General features: G+C 31.6%; 1 protein-coding gene across 2 annotated transcripts in view; it reads right to left on the reverse strand.

The window, feature by feature from the left end:
* LOC145268757 (catenin beta-like) overlaps positions 1-17,922 on the reverse strand; it is a 126,053-nt gene that overhangs the window by 39,832 nt on the left and 68,299 nt on the right. For both annotated transcript variants that reach the window (XM_080124354.1, XM_080124355.1), the window contains exons 3-5: positions 13,367-13,503; positions 8,653-8,776; positions 4,517-4,722 (exon numbers count right to left, since the gene is read on the reverse strand). In XM_080124354.1, coding sequence (XP_079980480.1) covers positions 4,517-4,722; positions 8,653-8,776; positions 13,367-13,503 — 467 coding nt within the window. The remainder of the gene's footprint in view (positions 1-4,516; positions 4,723-8,652; positions 8,777-13,366; positions 13,504-17,922) is intronic.

Consider the following 17,922-nt stretch of genomic DNA (forward strand, 5'->3'; position numbering starts at 1 on the left):
CACATGAATAGGCTCCTATATGGTTTAATGTTATACTAAACTAACCACATACAATTATAGACGAGGTATCAAGGATCTACAATGGGTATGATAAAGTCACCTCTACAAACAATGGTAGGTACGGTGTGTGGGAGAGGGTGCTATGGATGCTCACACCGTTTCATATAGAGTTACAAAATTTGGAGAGAGGATAGGGGGTCACTTATAACTAGAAAACCTGTGCATGCTCACATTGTTTGATGTAAACAGGATAACCCAGCATGGGTTGGGATGAGGTTTTGATGGGTTACACCGCTCACTCACGAATGAGGTCACAAGCATGTCACTTACTAGGAACCCTTTGCATATGCACACCATTTCACACAGAGCTACTGAAATTGCTATGATAATTAGGAAGTTTTTACAAGTTACATTGCTCAATCCCACCAATGGAAATGGGGCCTCATGGGGATCACTTATAATGGGGATACTGTAATTAGTATTCATACATTTGTGTCAAAGATTCCTACTACTGCCCCCTCTTTTGAGGGGGGTGCATATCGAACAACTGCCCCACCCCCACAAAGATGCTCTGTACAATGCCGAGTGTGTGTGTCTGCCTGTACATCTATAGAATGAAAGGGAATAGAAGATACAAAAAGTAGAAAATAAATATCAGTTTAGAATAATTCAAAAGTTATTTACATTGTTTTATAAATCAGACCATTTTTTTAAGGCTCTTTTTGAACTCGGGCAATGATGGGTACTTCTGCTAGTGTGCGTGTGTATATATATATATATAAAAACATAAATAATATTACATAATGATTAGTGTTTGCTAATGGATCAGGAGAATGGAATTACTCAATTTTCTGTTGAGTCATATCAAGATTCCTCCCACTTCTCACTTTTATAAAAGTGAATATCAAGGGTGGTAAGTGGAGCAATCCAATGGAATATGCAGCACACTCCTCATCTGTGAGGTAATAAAAAGAGAGCCTTCCGGTTATTGTCAACTATGGTAGATCCACTTATTTTATCCTTTATAAATTACTAAAAGCCCCCCCCCCCCCAAAAGGATCCCTTTGTGAACGACTCCCTCCCTAAGATGACCTTGCGTTTAATGCAAGGAGCAGGAGTTCACAAAGAGGTCTGTTTTTGGGAGCTTTTAGTAATTTATATAAGATAAAGAAATATAGGATCTACATTGTTATTGAACAAGTTTCTATTTTATCCCTAGATAATCCCTTCCGAAATGTATCTTTTCTTACTAACTAGCATTTCAGCCCGGTGTTGCCCAGGTGTTTGGATGTGTATGTTGAGCAAAAAAAAAAAAAAAAAAGAAAAAGAGGGAGCTTTAAATTAAGTCAGATACTTATGTAACAGACAGATTTGCAGAAGTCAAATTTATTTAAAACTCCTTAATTGGGAAGTCAATGTTAGATTTTTAGAAAATTGATTTTGGAGTTTTAATCCCCCCTTCTCAACACACACCTTAAGCTATGATATGATTATGCAACAAGCAGTGTTGAATTACATGGCATGAATAGCACTCATATAAACATAAAAATGACAACAGAATAGGATGACATTTATGACTACACCTATATGACAGGTTAAAGAGATTCCTCCCACTCTCACCCTCCTAAATTTTACTGCCTAATGTTTCATTTTTAAATCCTTCAATAAAAGTGGATCATAAAATTAATGAAAAAGAATGTGACATTGTAAAAAAATAGAATTACTCCAAGTTGGGAGTGGAGGTGTCTAGTGTCAGATTCTTTCTACTCAATCACCACCTTAGGAGTAGAGAGTTGAATCAGTTAACAATTTTTTAAGCTATTGAATAGTCCAAAAAAATATGGTGTCAAGAGTTGAGAATTAAAAATTGACTTTAAAATCAAAGCTAAAATCTCCTAGCTGATTTCTTTTTAATAGAGACCAGCTAATAAACTTTTATTCTCTAAAAATAGGTTAATATTTGACAGTTATACATATTGAGTGAAAAAAATGGATACCTAAAAGAACAATTTTGTACCATTTTTTTTGTCTCCTTTAAACCGTATGTTTGGAATACTTATTCAAAATCCATTACTTTATCATGTTTTAAAAATGTTTTAATGTAGGGTTTAAATAAAACTTTGAAATTCAAAAAATCTTCCTTACTTGTACCATTTTTCTGTCTCCTTACAAAAATTTAAATCAAAATCTATAATGATTAGTTTAATTTTGATAAAAATCAATTACATGATTTTGATTTCAGAAAATGTTTAAAATTTTAAACTTAAGCTTTAATGGTTTTAAAAAACTGAAATCCAAGAAATCTTACTTAATTGACGTCTAATGGCTAGGGATCAAATTAAACGCAAATCTGAAATATTTTCAAATTTTCAAATGGAAAGTTGCACTCATATACCCCTTGAAAGCACTCAGAATACACCCAAAGAAATTTAGGGGATATTTATTAATTTATGTTAAAATTTCACACAGGTTGGAGGTATCTTAATTTTATGAAGAGATTTCATTCTTCTTTTAAAAAGCTAAACTAAATATAGCCCACATTACACACCCTTACACATGGCAACAGTATTCTAAAATCCATAAAGATTGGCTAATTAGGAGTGAATCGTACACATTATCGAAAGACGTCCATGTATACTTCATGCCTTTAAAAATAGAATCGACCGATAAAAAAAAACAAAAAAAATAAATCAATCTGACTCATTTTCTGTAGTCTCTGACCAACCATTGGGTGGACATCCAATAATATAATTTTATTAGGAGATTCAAGATTTTTGATGTTCCTCATTAATCAACAATTTGATGAGTATCATAGTAACCTCTTATATCCAAATATTTAAAGAAACATTTATGAATTTCCAAAAAGGCTATCACAAATATTTGGAAATATAAAACTGTTGAAATGGGTTTAAATTGTGATCCCATTCCCTTTTATATTTTTATTATTTACATCATTCCATTCCTCTCACTTATTCACGCTCCATTTTTTAAACATTAGCATTTCCTCCCACTATCTTAAACATTTATGTACAAATAAAAAGTGTGCACACCAGTGTTTGCGCTAGTATATAAAAAAAAACAAAAAAAAACCCATTTCATTGAAGGCAGATGGAGGGGGGGGGGGGTCTAGATTTACTATTTCTTTCCCAATTGTCTAAATACTTATAATGGATTTTTTTTTATTCTAACTTTCATGTGATGGTACAGATATAAAAAAAAAAAAAAAAAAAAATCTATATTGCTGTTTATCATATAGTTGAGGATAGTTAAATTGGTAACATTGGGCAGCCATAAGTAAATAAGCATTTTTTTGTTTTGTTGCTAAAAGTAATGTAATTGTAAAATCAATTAAAGCTAATCAGGTTTTGGCAGTAATTCGAAATGATTATTTTTATTAACACTAATTTTGTAAAAGGCCTCACAAAGAATAGGTTAATAAGTAGGATAATTATTTTTATGACTTTGACAACTCCTAACAATAATTATGACACTAGCAACATAAATAAAAAGGAAGGAATGTCAATTTATAGCAATTAATTGATAAGGAGGCTTATATTTTGTATTATGTTTATGTGGATGACTTTATCAGTGTGCGGGGATACTAGCAAGAAGACCCAATATTGCCAGGGATGAGGAACACTTCTTTTTTCACTACACCCCCCCCCCCCCCCACAAATAGTCGGAAGAAACATTTCAGAAAACCTTGTATACATATGGTTTTAATTTCATTAAAATCAAATGTATGTATCTGTTTTAAGAGGTTTTGCTCCCATAGATCCCTTAGGGAGGAAATATTTGGAGATTCAAAACCATTTCCATTGTCCCAGGAAATTTGACATAAATATACTTAGTTTTTATAGATTCTGTAATCTTTTTATAGGGAACATAGAATTAAGCATAACCATTTTTATGCAAAAAAACCTTTTCTTTAACAATTGTAAGAAATTTTTTTCCAGCAGATTGCTATAGCTAATAAGCACACTTTCTAAAACTCCTTGGCCTATCATTAACAGGTAACATGAACTGGGTAGAATATATAGAAAATGCTGCCAAGTCTGCTGCTACAGTGCTAGAAACCTTCCCACATTTGCCAGTATTCTATATCTCTACAAAGCCATCATTCACCCAAGCATGGAAGATTGTTCTAACATTTGGGTTGTTACACCTTGTCTCTCCAGGGTTCAAGAAAGCCTTTAACATAATAGGTTACAGACTGTCTACAAAACTAAGTTCAATCCTTGTATAGGACAACACATTTTTATTAAACCATAAAAAATTTTCACTAAATGTTAAAAAACTGTTGATGTGAATAATTCCTTACATGAATGTAAAAAAATTATTGCAATATAAAAATTTTCCTACCAGAGGAGAGGTTCATTGCTAATCACCTGAAGTGCCCCTACATGGGGAATGCTAATGGGGGCTGCTCAGGCATTTCTTGTAGGGGAGAATGCATTTCGAAAACCCACCTAACTACGTCTTGCAGAGGTAAATAAACAAGGAAGAGTTGCTGTACCTGATAGTTGATAAGATTTGCCACGGCATGTTTTAACATCTGTGAAGGTTCTGCTAACCGCTGTACAGCTGTCGGCTGATCGGGATGGATCTGTGTTGAAGGAATTTGAATCCCTTCTTCCAGAGTTTCTGGGAACATCGCAGCTCGCACTCTTTGCGATCTGGTCTGATTCAGTTGTTGATTCATTTCGGCATCAGAAAAACCACCTTTTCCAGAGAGCAAAGCAATATCAATAAATAAACATTTTTAATGGTTGCAGACACAAGAATACTCAGTAATGCATTCAGATCACATAAGAAAAATATAAAAATCATGTTTACTCATAAAACAAAGTAAATAATGTGATAAATTAATGTTGAAAAGAAAAATTTGGGAAGTTATCAAAGAATTCGCATAGAAGCGTTTCTTTTTTTTTTTTTAAACACTATTTTAGAAAAGTAAGGAAATTAAAATAACTGAAAACATTTTCAATGCAATTTGATTAAATATATAAATGAAAACTTTAAGTGTCTTCTTTGATAAATATAAAAGTCTTATGTATTTGAAACCCAGTTACATGTCAGTATTTTCCATAAAAACAGATTTATCTACTAAATATATGATGACAGCCGCAAACTGGCTTTTGAGCACTGCCATTGATTAACTGCTTGTGCATGAAGTTTGTTAAAGTGAGGAAAGACTTTGCACAGAGTCAATCCCACTTTCTAAGTGACTGCCATTGATACAAAAAAGGCAAGTCTACATCATTGGAAACAACAGTTGCAAGAAATGTTATTTAGGGGGATGTATGGAAAAAGAAAAACAAAAAAGACAGATATAGGGAACATATGTTAGCCACAATGTTTGGAACACTAATTTTATGTTAAAATATCATTCAGCCAAGTGAGATTATATATATATATATATATAATACCCCCCTCCATGAATTGAGCACTCTTGTAAGAGATCGCTGATACCATTAGCAATAATTCGTAGCTCTTGATAAAAGAATATAAAACTAAGTAGTTGATAATGTATATATAAGCATTCAAATTTCCCTTACTTCATAGCTTATACTGATGGCCTAGTAGGCAAGTCTAATTTGACAATGTTAATCTCAACTTTAAGCACTTGCTCATATAGCCATACTGAAGACCTGCAAGACAGCAAAACTATATGGTTACATACATAAAAATAGGCCTCATAAAATATTCGTTTATGACAAAGACCAACTGCCTCTGCAGTTATGTTAGTACTGAGTATTGTCAAATGTTGACCAATCTATATGCTATAAGCAAAAACTCATCATTCAGGTACCAGTATTACTGGAAATATTACCGGTAACAAACTGAAGTCCTGTCACAGAGATGGATTGCGTTATCCATTTTGCTTAACACTAAAACCATAGGATATTAAGCAATGATTTGATAACTAGAAGAAAAAAAGTTTGGGTGGTTCCAGTTTTGAAAAGGTTGAAGAGGATGAGGGAGAAAAATAAAATCATGCCTCTTCAACCCAAGAAAGGTTATATTAATTACATTAACAGTTAAACACAACAGATCAAATTAGAAATCATGTCCGACGGTTGATATCAATTAAGGGAGGGGACGTATATAATACATATGTGCACTCGTGAGTTCAACAAGCCTAAACATTTAGAGAAATGCTGAAAAAATTCTTCCTTATGCAGCTAATTCTCGAAATCAGGAGATCAGGTTAATGTTAGATTTTTGATAAATTAATAATTATAGGGATGACTATAGCATTACAAACTCAGACAAATTATTTGGTAACAGGAGAGACCCTCTCCCCATTAATAAATATATTTTTTTCGAAAAAAAAAAAAAAAAAAAAAAGATTGGCAAGATGAAAAAGACTTTGGAATACAGCAAAATTGTTGTTCATTTATGTGTTATATCTTAAACAGAGCTAATTTTAAAAATGATTGGCATACACAAAGCATGAGAAATAATCGCAAAAAATATTTTTCATAAAATTATATCTAGTTAGTTTCATAGTAAACAACTGATGATCCCTGAAAACTTAGAACTATTGTGAATTTGAAAAAGCAAGTTGATCTAGCGATTGCAGAAGATTAAATGATTTACCGACAAAATAATTTTCCTATGAGTGACTAAAAAATTAAAATTTTTTAAAAATTATCTTTTTATATAGTTTTCAAGGTTAAAAAAACTTCCAAGACATTAAACACACACACACGGTTTTTGGGAGAGAACCCCAACTGAGTGCTCAATTAAGAAAATTTCAAAGAGGAATATTTATTTATGTATGTATTACAAAAGAAAAGCAAAACATTGGTACCATCAGTTTCAAATGCAAACAAAAAGGACTAATATCTGAGCACCTATTTTGGACTTCATCTTCAGCCTCTGTTTATATCTGTCTCCTCTGAAATAGAGTGACGGATACAACAAAGATTGAGGAGAGTTTGACATAGGCGACCAGATATTGGTCCCCTTTGTTTGGATTTGAAACTGACAGTACTGATATTTTCTGTAACACACGGACACATACATACACACTTCCATGAGTGAAGTATCCTAGAAGAAATGATTGTTTCCACATAACAGGAATCAAATCTTTTCAGGTATTAATATCATTTAAAAGCAATAATTTCTCCCACTAAAGTAGCAAGTTTGTCACTTCAGAGGGTAGTGACAAAAATCTGGGACACAAATCTCAAAGTTAGTGGGCTTGCTACATATAGCCACACTGATGGATCTTAAAGATGAAACATTTACCCGCGAATGATTATATATACACACATGCAGTCAATGTAGAGAGTATTCATACACCCATTAATATTGAATATGTTGAACTATTTCTAAGAATTTAATAATCATGCCAGACTATATATATTGGGAAAAAAATTCAATTTTGAAAAGAATGTTAATACTTTTCTTTTCAAGTGTCCAGGCCCCTCCTCCACTTAATTGAAACAACTTCAAAACATCAAGTTTTAACGCTAAATTATCTGTAAAGAAAACCCAATTTATGTTTCATCACCTCCTTAGTACCCCCACCCCATCAATCAATTTCCTTTGTCCAGACACATTTTGGCAAAATTAAACCGAGCAACATAACATGGTTTGTTATCAGTGTTCATTTCTATTTAAATGTTCTGCAAGTATTTCTGCTCTTTTAACTATTGTAGTTAAACCTTTGCCAAAATTTTTCAAAACACTATTCCGCAATTCTTGTGCAGGTTTCAGTGACAATTTGGGTTTTCTTCCACACCCAGGCAAATTCTTTGCCATGCCAAACTGTTTAAAAACTTTATAACAAACTATATAAGAAATCAGCGAGAGAGAGAGAACCAACTGGTTTGAAATAATGCTGTAACCATTTTTCTGACTTGTGGAATGCAAAGTTCCTTTGTTTTCTTCATCATGCTAACAGAAGAATAACAATGGTGCCATTGTATGCAACTGAAAAGTCTTGAAAGCTTCACAGATTAAATTATGTAAATTATATGTACAATAATTTAAAATGACATTTTCTTACTGTACAAATAATTTTGTCTTTCCCTATTTTACATAATTTGTTTGTCAAATTTATTCATCTATTGTTCTGAAAATAGTTTGTATTCAGTTTTTTAGGTGGCATCTTAACATAAGAAACCTAAGAAAACAATCAGAAATGGATAAAAATATAGAAAGAATTTTTGGTTATAAATCAAAGCCATGACAGGCCTTCTCACAAGACTCAAATTGGTGACTCTTCATAAAGTGTTAACTGATCAAAATAGATGGTAGTCAGATGGAGCCACAGTTGGGTTGGATGCATCAGTTCTACACTAACCAATTCTTGCTACTGGTCTTTCTTGCACTATGCAGCCTTGCAGTATTCTTAAAGTATGTTTTTCCAGCAGAAGATCTGCAAACTTTTCAAACAGCTTATTTTTAATGCAATTTGATTTGACTTGATCAAGTTGCTTGCAATGAAGTTTGGCATTGAAACGCGACAAAAAAATTTGTTTTGGAAATTCCATCAATTAGACATCTGAATAGTCTTTTAAATTATTATAAAGTGAAAAAATATAAAACATTCGACAGAAACGACTTTTGTGACAAAATGAGCACTGTCTTCACATTCATTAAAAAAAAAAAAAAAAAAAAAAAAAAAATAGAACATACCATCAACTTGTTCCTGTGTATAACCTTGATTAAAACCTTGGTCCCAATCGAACATCATTCTATTGTTATCTATATTTTCTTCTTCCATCTCTTCCCCTGGGCCCTTGCTGCTGATGGAGGGGGCCTGTTGGAAAGAGAAAACATAGGACAATTTTTTTTTTCAACTGAAGTTAGAGGAAAAAGAGAAAAATTCTCACATTTATAGAAAATAAAATATTACTGAACAGGAATTATGATTTAATGCCTACATGAATATATATGGTATAACAGTTAAGTGTTATTTAATCAGTTCTAAGTGATAGTCTTTTGAAAGTTGAATTTTCAATCCTTCCTACAGGCGATAAGTAAAAATAAAATAAACACTATTACTCGATAACTGACAGAGTAAGAACAATCTATCTTCATGGATAAAATAAAGGGTTCAGTTCAAAATTCTATACAGATTCCAAAGTTCAGAGATGTAACTAAAGATTGGAAGCTACATCGGCCAAAATGTTGTGAATCTAATAGATAAGATGAGAATAATAGTCATAATTATCCAAATGCAATTTACAATCCTCATCTCAAAAATGTCCAAACTTTTGAATTCTAAAAGTATTTTAGTTCCCATCATTAGTTCAAAGTTTTGGTATTCGGACTTTCATATGATGTGAAACTTTATATTCCATGTAATAGTTGCTCACAACTGTGTTCACACACACACACACACACACACACACACACACACTAGTTATGCATTGATCAAGAATGCATGCAGTAATTATAGATTTTTTTTTTTTTTTTTACAAAGGCATCACCACATTATCAAGGCCCAGAGGCCACTCAAGGATAAGGGTTAAAGAGTGTACAGTAGAAATTGGTCAATATAGTAATCATTAGTAATGAAAATTTGGTAAATTTAATAACTTATATGGAACGGCTCATCAAGAACTTATTTACTTGAACACAACCATATTGTAGTCAGCCGGAAAGCAGGAAAACGGAAGACAATTCCACAGGCGTGCAGTTCTAAGAAAGAAGCTTTGTTCATGGAATCTACGTTTAGGTTTAGGCACAGATAAAGAGTGGGGGAAATTATTGATAGTGTTTAAGGCTAGACGAGTGTTTCTTGTGAAAGTTTGGCGAGGGGGGACCATAGATTGAAGCTCAGTTGAACACTTTCCATGAAAATAACGATACATCAGAGACAAACTCGCAACATCTCTTCTGTGAGATAGAGGTTGCAAGGAGGAGAAAAGGACATCTATGAGGCTACGAAGATTTTCATTGGTTTGCACATGCACAAAAAGTAGACAATTTATCTCTTAAATTGTTTACTTTTTATTTTTAGGTGATTTACTAATCTTTCATATTGGCAGTTGGAAGAATGATAACAAATGATAATTTGTAGTCAGAAGCAGTTTGTCAACTTAAATGCTATTTAGACTTTGAAAATCCAACTTTATATGTCATTGTTCTGTTCAAAATTGGAGGTTACATTTTAAAGAATCAGGCTTACAATTTCTCGTTCTGTCAGTGGAGGAGAAATCCTTCACGACTGAGACAATTTTTATTTTTGTTCCTTTTCTCCACGTTAAAAAACGACCCTGGTGTCTAACTCTGTCCTGTGGGGAGGCATTGTAAATAGGTACATCTGCCATTTACACATTTATTCTTATCAGATTTCTAAAGTAAAATCTGGCTATAAGTTTGATGGGTTAACAAAAGAAAATGTTATTAGCAAACCAAATAAATGCCTTGCTGACAATATCACTGGTGACAGACTAGTGTCCCTCACAGGATGATTTAATCTGTTTTGAACCGACAAGATTGTTAAGATTTACTTTTGTAGCTATTTATAATTTTAAATTTTTTATACAATTTTTAATATTATTTATATATTTATATTTTTATAAAAATGGCCAATATTAAAATATATTGCATTTGGGTGTAAAAAGATATTTAACAATGGAAGGACGAAGTTAAATAAAATCCAAAATGGTAAATAGCTAAAAGACATGTTTTCTTTAATATATAATTTAATATCACAAGCTCACTCTATAATTTTCATGGTTCAGTGGGTCAACTGTTGCATTGAAGACTTACCAGCCACAACAAAAAATCGAAATTCTGTTTATGGTTCAAACAAAATTTTACAGTGGTTGATCTATTTTTAAAGGACATTTGAAATAAGCATTGTTCAAAATGAATAAGTTTAGATTTTTTTAATTAAATTTTCATATTCACCTGCTAAATCATTTTATGGATATTAAAATGTTTTTGATAAACAAAGAATTATTCAAAATGTTAAAATTATGTGAACACTTATAATTTACATACTTATGCACAAGAGAGAAAGGGCAATAAATATAACATATCGGTTTCATGAATTCAACATCTCCTGATGTACGATCGTTTCTAAGACAAGACTTTTTTTTTAATTTCAGTGATGGATTAAATAGTAAGGTAGACTAGACTCAAATCTTGGTTGTACAACCAATGCAGGAGAAGAAAAACACCTGAATAACATCAGTCTTTACTTGCTCATCGTGGCATTGTTTTCTGTTATCTTTGACTTTTCCTTGTCATTACCCTCAACATTAAGTTCAGGAGAGGGAAGATTGGAATTGCTTCACTATAGACTCTGCCTCTACATACCCATACAGAGAATATCCATTGTCTAAAGACTAGATGGCAGCCAACATGCACGTACACATTAATATCTAAAAGTACTAAACTTCAAATAGAGAAATGATTAAAATCTAAACTTTATAAAAACAAAATACAAAAAATAAACAAAAACATCAACATTTTCCCATTTCAAAAGTTACATAAAAAATAGGTTAGAATAATTTATAACATTATGAAATATATTTCTTGAAAATAATTAAATAGTAAAAATGATTGTCAAAAAATTTATCCTGAACCAGACCATCATTAGAGAATAGTAAATATATTTATTGAAAATAATTAAATAGTAAAAATGATTGTCAAAAAATTTATCCTGAACCAGACCATCATTAGAGAATAGTAAATATATTTATTGAAAATAATTAAATAGTAAAAATGATTGTCAAAAAATTTATCCTGAACCAGACCATCATTAGAGAATAGTAAATATATTTATTGCTCCACTTTATGTACCCCCTCCACATTTCCTTATTTTTGTCTTAATTTCTTGTAAATATTTACATTTGTAGAAAAAGCAACTGAAGAAATGAATATATATCATAAAAAAATCCGTTTGAAATAAAATCTAAAAGTCTTAGAAAATATTAAACTAAACTAAATTCCATAAATATATTTAAGTTTGTTTTTTTTAAAGACGAAATAGACATGGTATTCTTTCACAATTGTTACTTGGTTCCTTTCTCCCATTTTTGAATTGGTCCGTTTTTTGAACACTGTTCAATTACGAAATAGTGAAATTGAAATCGAATTGTTACAAGTTTCTTTTAACAACAAAATACACATGCTATGAAGATTTCTTGGAAACTGTGCCTGTCCTTTTTTCCCAAAAAACATTTTTGTAGAGTGTAACAGAATTATGCTTTTGCCATTTAATTGAATAAAGTCATCCAGTAAAAGTGATTCATTTGCACATGTTAACTGTAAATGCAAAACATTTTTGTAAACCATTTTTATCAAATATTTTGTTCATGTGAAGATTTGGAATATTTTTTTTTTTTTTACTTCAATAGTTTTTGGGTGGAACATTTTTTTTTTTATAGCTGTGTACTTTTTATCCCCCCCCTCCCCAACCTGAAACAATGAAACACTCCACTGTTCAGTCATGTGTTTTCTATGATAAAGTATGCTGACACGTGACCTGGGAGGTCAAAACCTAATTGTTCCTGTTTAGTTGACTCCCCACAGGGGCAGAGTGAAACACAAGGTTAGTTTTTAATGTGGGGATAATCCAGTTCCCCAAAACGAGGCAGTCTGGATATGAACAAAATAAAAATTTTCTCAGTCATGAAGGATTTCTCCTCCACTGACAAAGGACAGAAGAGGTGAAGTGTAGCATCAGGACAGATACTACACTGATCTTGGCCTAACAAAAAAGACAAGAACTGATATTGGCCTCTATTGCTGGTGTAATAGTAATTGTGCCCCATGAAAGCCTCAAACCTGACTTAACCTGGTTTAGTGGTTTGGAGCTTTCAATCCAACCAAAAGGTGTGTAAACATAAGAATGTTAAATATTTTATTAAGTTTCATTGCATGAAGTTTTTCATATTTTCAATTTGTTTTATAAACATATTTTGTAATTAAAGAGTTTGCAAAGAGTAGTTGCTAAACTGAAAAATAGTTTTGTTGATTTGGGTTTCCCAACATATTAACTCATGAAATAATTGTGAAAAATTTGTTTTACATTTTCAAATATTAAAAAAATCTATTGTCGCATACAAATGGTCTATCAATTTTTCATGGTTTTATATATTTTAAACATTGTAAAGGTTGTAATGGAAAAATTTAATTTAACCCATAAATTAAACTGACTTGGTTAGCATGTACTGCTGACTTAAGGTGACCCCATAATCTGTCAACTTTCAAGCTGGAACCTCTATAAAATCTAGCTTATGACCAGATTGAGTAGGTGGAAATGTTTTTTGAATATAATGTAGATTTCATGAGCCACACCCGTGAACACAAAAGGAGAGCACACTGCACAAGCAAAAATGAAGTTAAAAAAATAAACAGGGTAGGGGGGGGGTGCATTTGATAGACTGACCTGTGTAGTGGCGCCTGAGTGAATACCAGAATCGGTCAAGTACTGGTTTTGCTGCCACATCATAGTCTGTTGTTGTTTATTTTCCATTGGCATGTTGGACAAGTCCATATAGCTATTGCCACTACCACTATGGCTCACTGGAAAGAAAAAAATAGAAAATCAATTCATGTATACTTACAAAAAAAATAAATAAATAAATAAAAAATCGATTGACCATTCAAGGTTCATTAAACAAATCATACCAAGCTGAAAAGAAACACTGCTGAGAACTACTTCACCATATATTTTAATTTCTCCTAGTTTGAAGTCTGTTTCCATTTGAAACTGCTAAAGTTGAATTTAAAAACCTTAAAATATTCCAATTTTGTAAACTGGTTATAAAAAAAAAAATTTAAAAAAAAAAAAAAAAAAAAAAAAAAAGTATACTTGGCATTAACAAGAAGTGAACCAAATTAGTGGGAGGACAAAAAATGGTTTTCTTTCATTATAAAAAAAATCGAAACTATGTCAAACAGTCAGCTGCTGTTGATTATCTTTTCCTTCAATCAGTTGTCAAAGTGTGCATGAATGATTATATATATATATCATATTGCATACAACAATTTCTCCTCCACTAAAAAAAGCTCAGGACATTAGGTCCAGTCTCTGTTTTGAATCTCATTCAGTTGACACATACTAAGGAGTTGGAGAAATGACTAAACGTGAGTGTCACAAAAATTAAGAGCTAGCTACCTCTCAGGCAAATAGTTTATATATACTAGCTGAAATACCTGTTCCAAAATGGATTCATTTTCACAATTCAATTATGTGTAAAGGGGCTGATGCAATGAATACTGATGATGACTATGGAACCAACTGTCGAAACAAGTTAGAGATTTATTGCATCCTCTTCCATAGTAATACCAAAGATAAGCCACTTGCAGTGAGTGTCAACCAATGGTCAAGTCTATTTAAAAGTAAAGTATCCAGTCACTGTTTAAAAGTATCAGCAGGTCAAAAAAGAAATAAAGAGGTCATCTAATACTTTATGGCATCAACACTTGACCCCTTGATGGTCTGGTGGAGGTCAAATTATGTAGGTAACAAGAATTTTATAAATAGAAGATTCAGCCAATAAAGTTGTTTTACAAGAAACAATGACAAAAATCATGTGTGAAAAAATAACTTCTAGCACATTCATTGCAAAGCACTTTGAGACTGTTGCTAATGCATCTTATTAATGATATTAATAACTATTCTTAATAATATTAATAATTATTCTTGATATTTATTCTTATTAATGATTATTCTCATTAGAAAAAAATAAATGATCTGACAAGAGATTATTTTGATTTTCCATTCTATATAATTTCTAAGAATCTGGGATAAGAAAAGACTATCTTTCTTAACTAAAATAATTATTCCAAAAGATTTTAAACTAAGAAACAATACTTTAAATTGCAAATCTATTGACAAGCATTTGTTTATGCAGGTTATGTTAATACTAGCAAAAACTAAATGGAAATTCCATGCTTCCTTTATTAAAGCAACAAAATTTTAATAATCCAAATATGATGAAATGTAAGAAGTTTCAATGGTTTTGTTTCATAGTAAAAGTACAAGTAAAATAAAAGTAAAAAGATTAATTTTTAACTTTGTATTTATTTCTGAATCAACAGATTTACCCGGAATTGTCTTGGATAAAATAGAGTATAAAAAATGTCTAACATCTTTTAAAACACATATCTTCATTTTCAGTCACATCACATTTTGAATGCAGCTTTCCCTGGCAACTGGTTTAATATGAAAGCAAGATAAGGATAGCCAATTGTTTGACACAATTTTAATTTTCTTTGAACATTTATCAAAAAGTCATTTTTCTGACCATGTTCATACAGATCTTTCAATAATAAATAAGGTCCACAAAATATGAATTTTTAGAAAGAAATGTCTATTATAAAAGGAGAGTATAAAAAAAATCAGAATAACAGAATCAAATTCGGCTGCTTATAATAAAAAAGATTAGTCAGAGATGACAAAAAATAAAGACATTGGCAATTGCACACATTTTTAAAAGTTTTTTTTTTTTTTTTTTTTTTACTTCTAACCAAACAAGTAATAAAAGTAAAATGTTAACTCAAAAGTTATTGTTGATAACAATGTTGTCCCATCATTTGGACAAGAGCCCTTTTTTATTCCAATTAGTAAAATACATTAGAACAGTCATACACTGTAATAGAACTCTCATTGATTTTCAACACAAAATTCTCACACAACAAAAATCAAACTTATCAGATGCTATGACAGCAACTCACTCAACTACATTTGCAGTGGGACAACTCGCTATACCACAGAAATAGTATTTCTGCTGTTAAACATGTAGATTAAATAGATATCTAAGACTATCTATGCTGTGTGTGTGTGTTTTTTATGTAAACAGAAAAGGTTGTTGATCTTCCTGGTTCTTGAATATTGCACTTCTTCCCAAGAGCTCCCCGGGAGGGGGGGGAGGGGGGAGAAGATGAAAGTTCACTGGGCATTTTGAAGGGCAAACAAAGTATTTAGACACTGACACGTTAACATTCATATAGATGATTTTAAAGCAGCAGTAAAAAGAAAATTATGAATTTTAATACAAACTCTGCGCAGTTGTCTAATTGTATGTAATAAAGATGACGTATAAGATGCCGCTTTACACACCCAGCTATTAATTACCTCAGACCCCACCATCACTTTATTTTTAAATATAGACACTAATCCAAAAGGAGACATGACAGCTTGCCAGACTCTCTAAATGCCAAGTTTACTTAACACAATTTGCCAAACAAGGAATAAAAAAATAAGTAAATGAAAAAGACCATTTTGTACAAGATGTCATAGAATAAAGAAATGATTACCATAAAATAAAAATATTAAATTCAAAAATGAAATGGAGAGGAGGAGAAGGAGAGACATTGGAGTAGACAAACAGAATTATAAAATAATCTATTCATAGTTAACTAACCATAGTGTTGTCCGGGATGCAGTGAAATCATTTTAGTTATTTTTATTTGTTCACACATTTTCTAAACTGATACAGGAAAGGAAATAAAAATTAAATTGTAAAAGATAAATCATATTCTTCATTTAAAAATATGATTTCCTTTCTACTTTCCTCTCCAGAAAGACAGAGTTAGACACAAGTTTGGTTTTGAAGTTCAGAAAATAGTTTCCAAAAAGGGACATAAAATTGGAACAAAAATAAAAAGTATCTCAGCTGTAAAGGATCTCTCCTTCACTGCCCCACAGAAAAGGTAAAGCGTAGTATCAGAACAGATACTACACTTGGCTCCTAGCCAAAAGGCTAGGAAGTGTTTCCATATTAGCAGTTGTTAAAATGGGGTTACATAATTGAATTAAAAAAAAAAAAAAAACTGAAGTGAAGTATGCTATAATACCAGTGACAATAACAAATGAAAATTGGCTAGTCAGAATCAAAGTTTGATATACCAGCTTTAATGCTATTTACATCTACAAGTTATGTTAAGTTCCTTACCAATCAAGCAAAATTCAATGATCATTAAGCTGCTTTGGACATGAAAGTTACTATAGAAATTTAGTATTTATATTTAGTTTCAAAAGACAATGGTACCTCAAAGATTGTGCAATCAATAACTAGAGTCCAGTGGACAGAAATCCAGCAGTGTTAATTGGAGAGTTTTCCTTCTACAAACCATTCTTCACATTTACAGGTCAAATCAGTTTAAAATCACTGAGGACTGGCGCAAAACTCATGTTCATAGTGCTGGATGCGATTATTTCAAATGTTTTACTATTCTGCACAGACTTTTTCAGAGATGAAAGTGACAATTTTATAAATACCTAGAAAATATTCTGTATAATTAAAATGGCGATTATGTGAAACTATCTTCCACATGTAGAAATTTGCAAACACTTTCACCATTGTTAACAATCAAGATGCAATTTCTTGCAATCATTAATGTTAATATTTACTTTCATCAAATAGAATGTTATGCAATCTGTAGACATCATTTTGGTGCTGCATGATGTATGTTTGCTTGTAGCTAATTCAACATAAAAGCTGCCTAAGAATCAATTTTTTGACCACATATCCACTTCATCCCCAACAATACTCAAGTATCGCATATTCATTGTGCAACGATTCCATTTAAGAACTTTGGTGAGACTTACATTTTCTAGCATTTGTTCCCATACATAAAGCAAGCATCACAAAACCCGTTTTGCATATGTTCATTTGATATTAATTGAATAGGATTTTTAGAGTATTGCTAGGTAAACATGCTTTTTTATAGTCTGAAATTTTACCACACACACTTCCCCAAAAACCTCTGGCCTTAATGGGGGCGAGGCTAAAACTTGCTTCTATGGTTCAAATGATCTGAAATAACAGCAAGTGAAGACTTGATTCCAAATATTTCTCCTGTTATTTCTCTCCTCTTTTGGAAATAGGGTATGATTATGTATCTCCAGTATCAAATAATCCTTATACACTGTGAAATTTACTTTATGTATGAAAACCAAAGAGTGGAGATATAACATATGAGAAATATTTGAAA

Source organism: Euprymna scolopes, chromosome 44, assembly GCF_053919585.1.
Source record: "Euprymna scolopes isolate OS-2025 chromosome 44, ASM5391958v1, whole genome shotgun sequence".
Taxonomy (NCBI): domain Eukaryota; kingdom Metazoa; phylum Mollusca; class Cephalopoda; order Sepiida; family Sepiolidae; genus Euprymna; species Euprymna scolopes.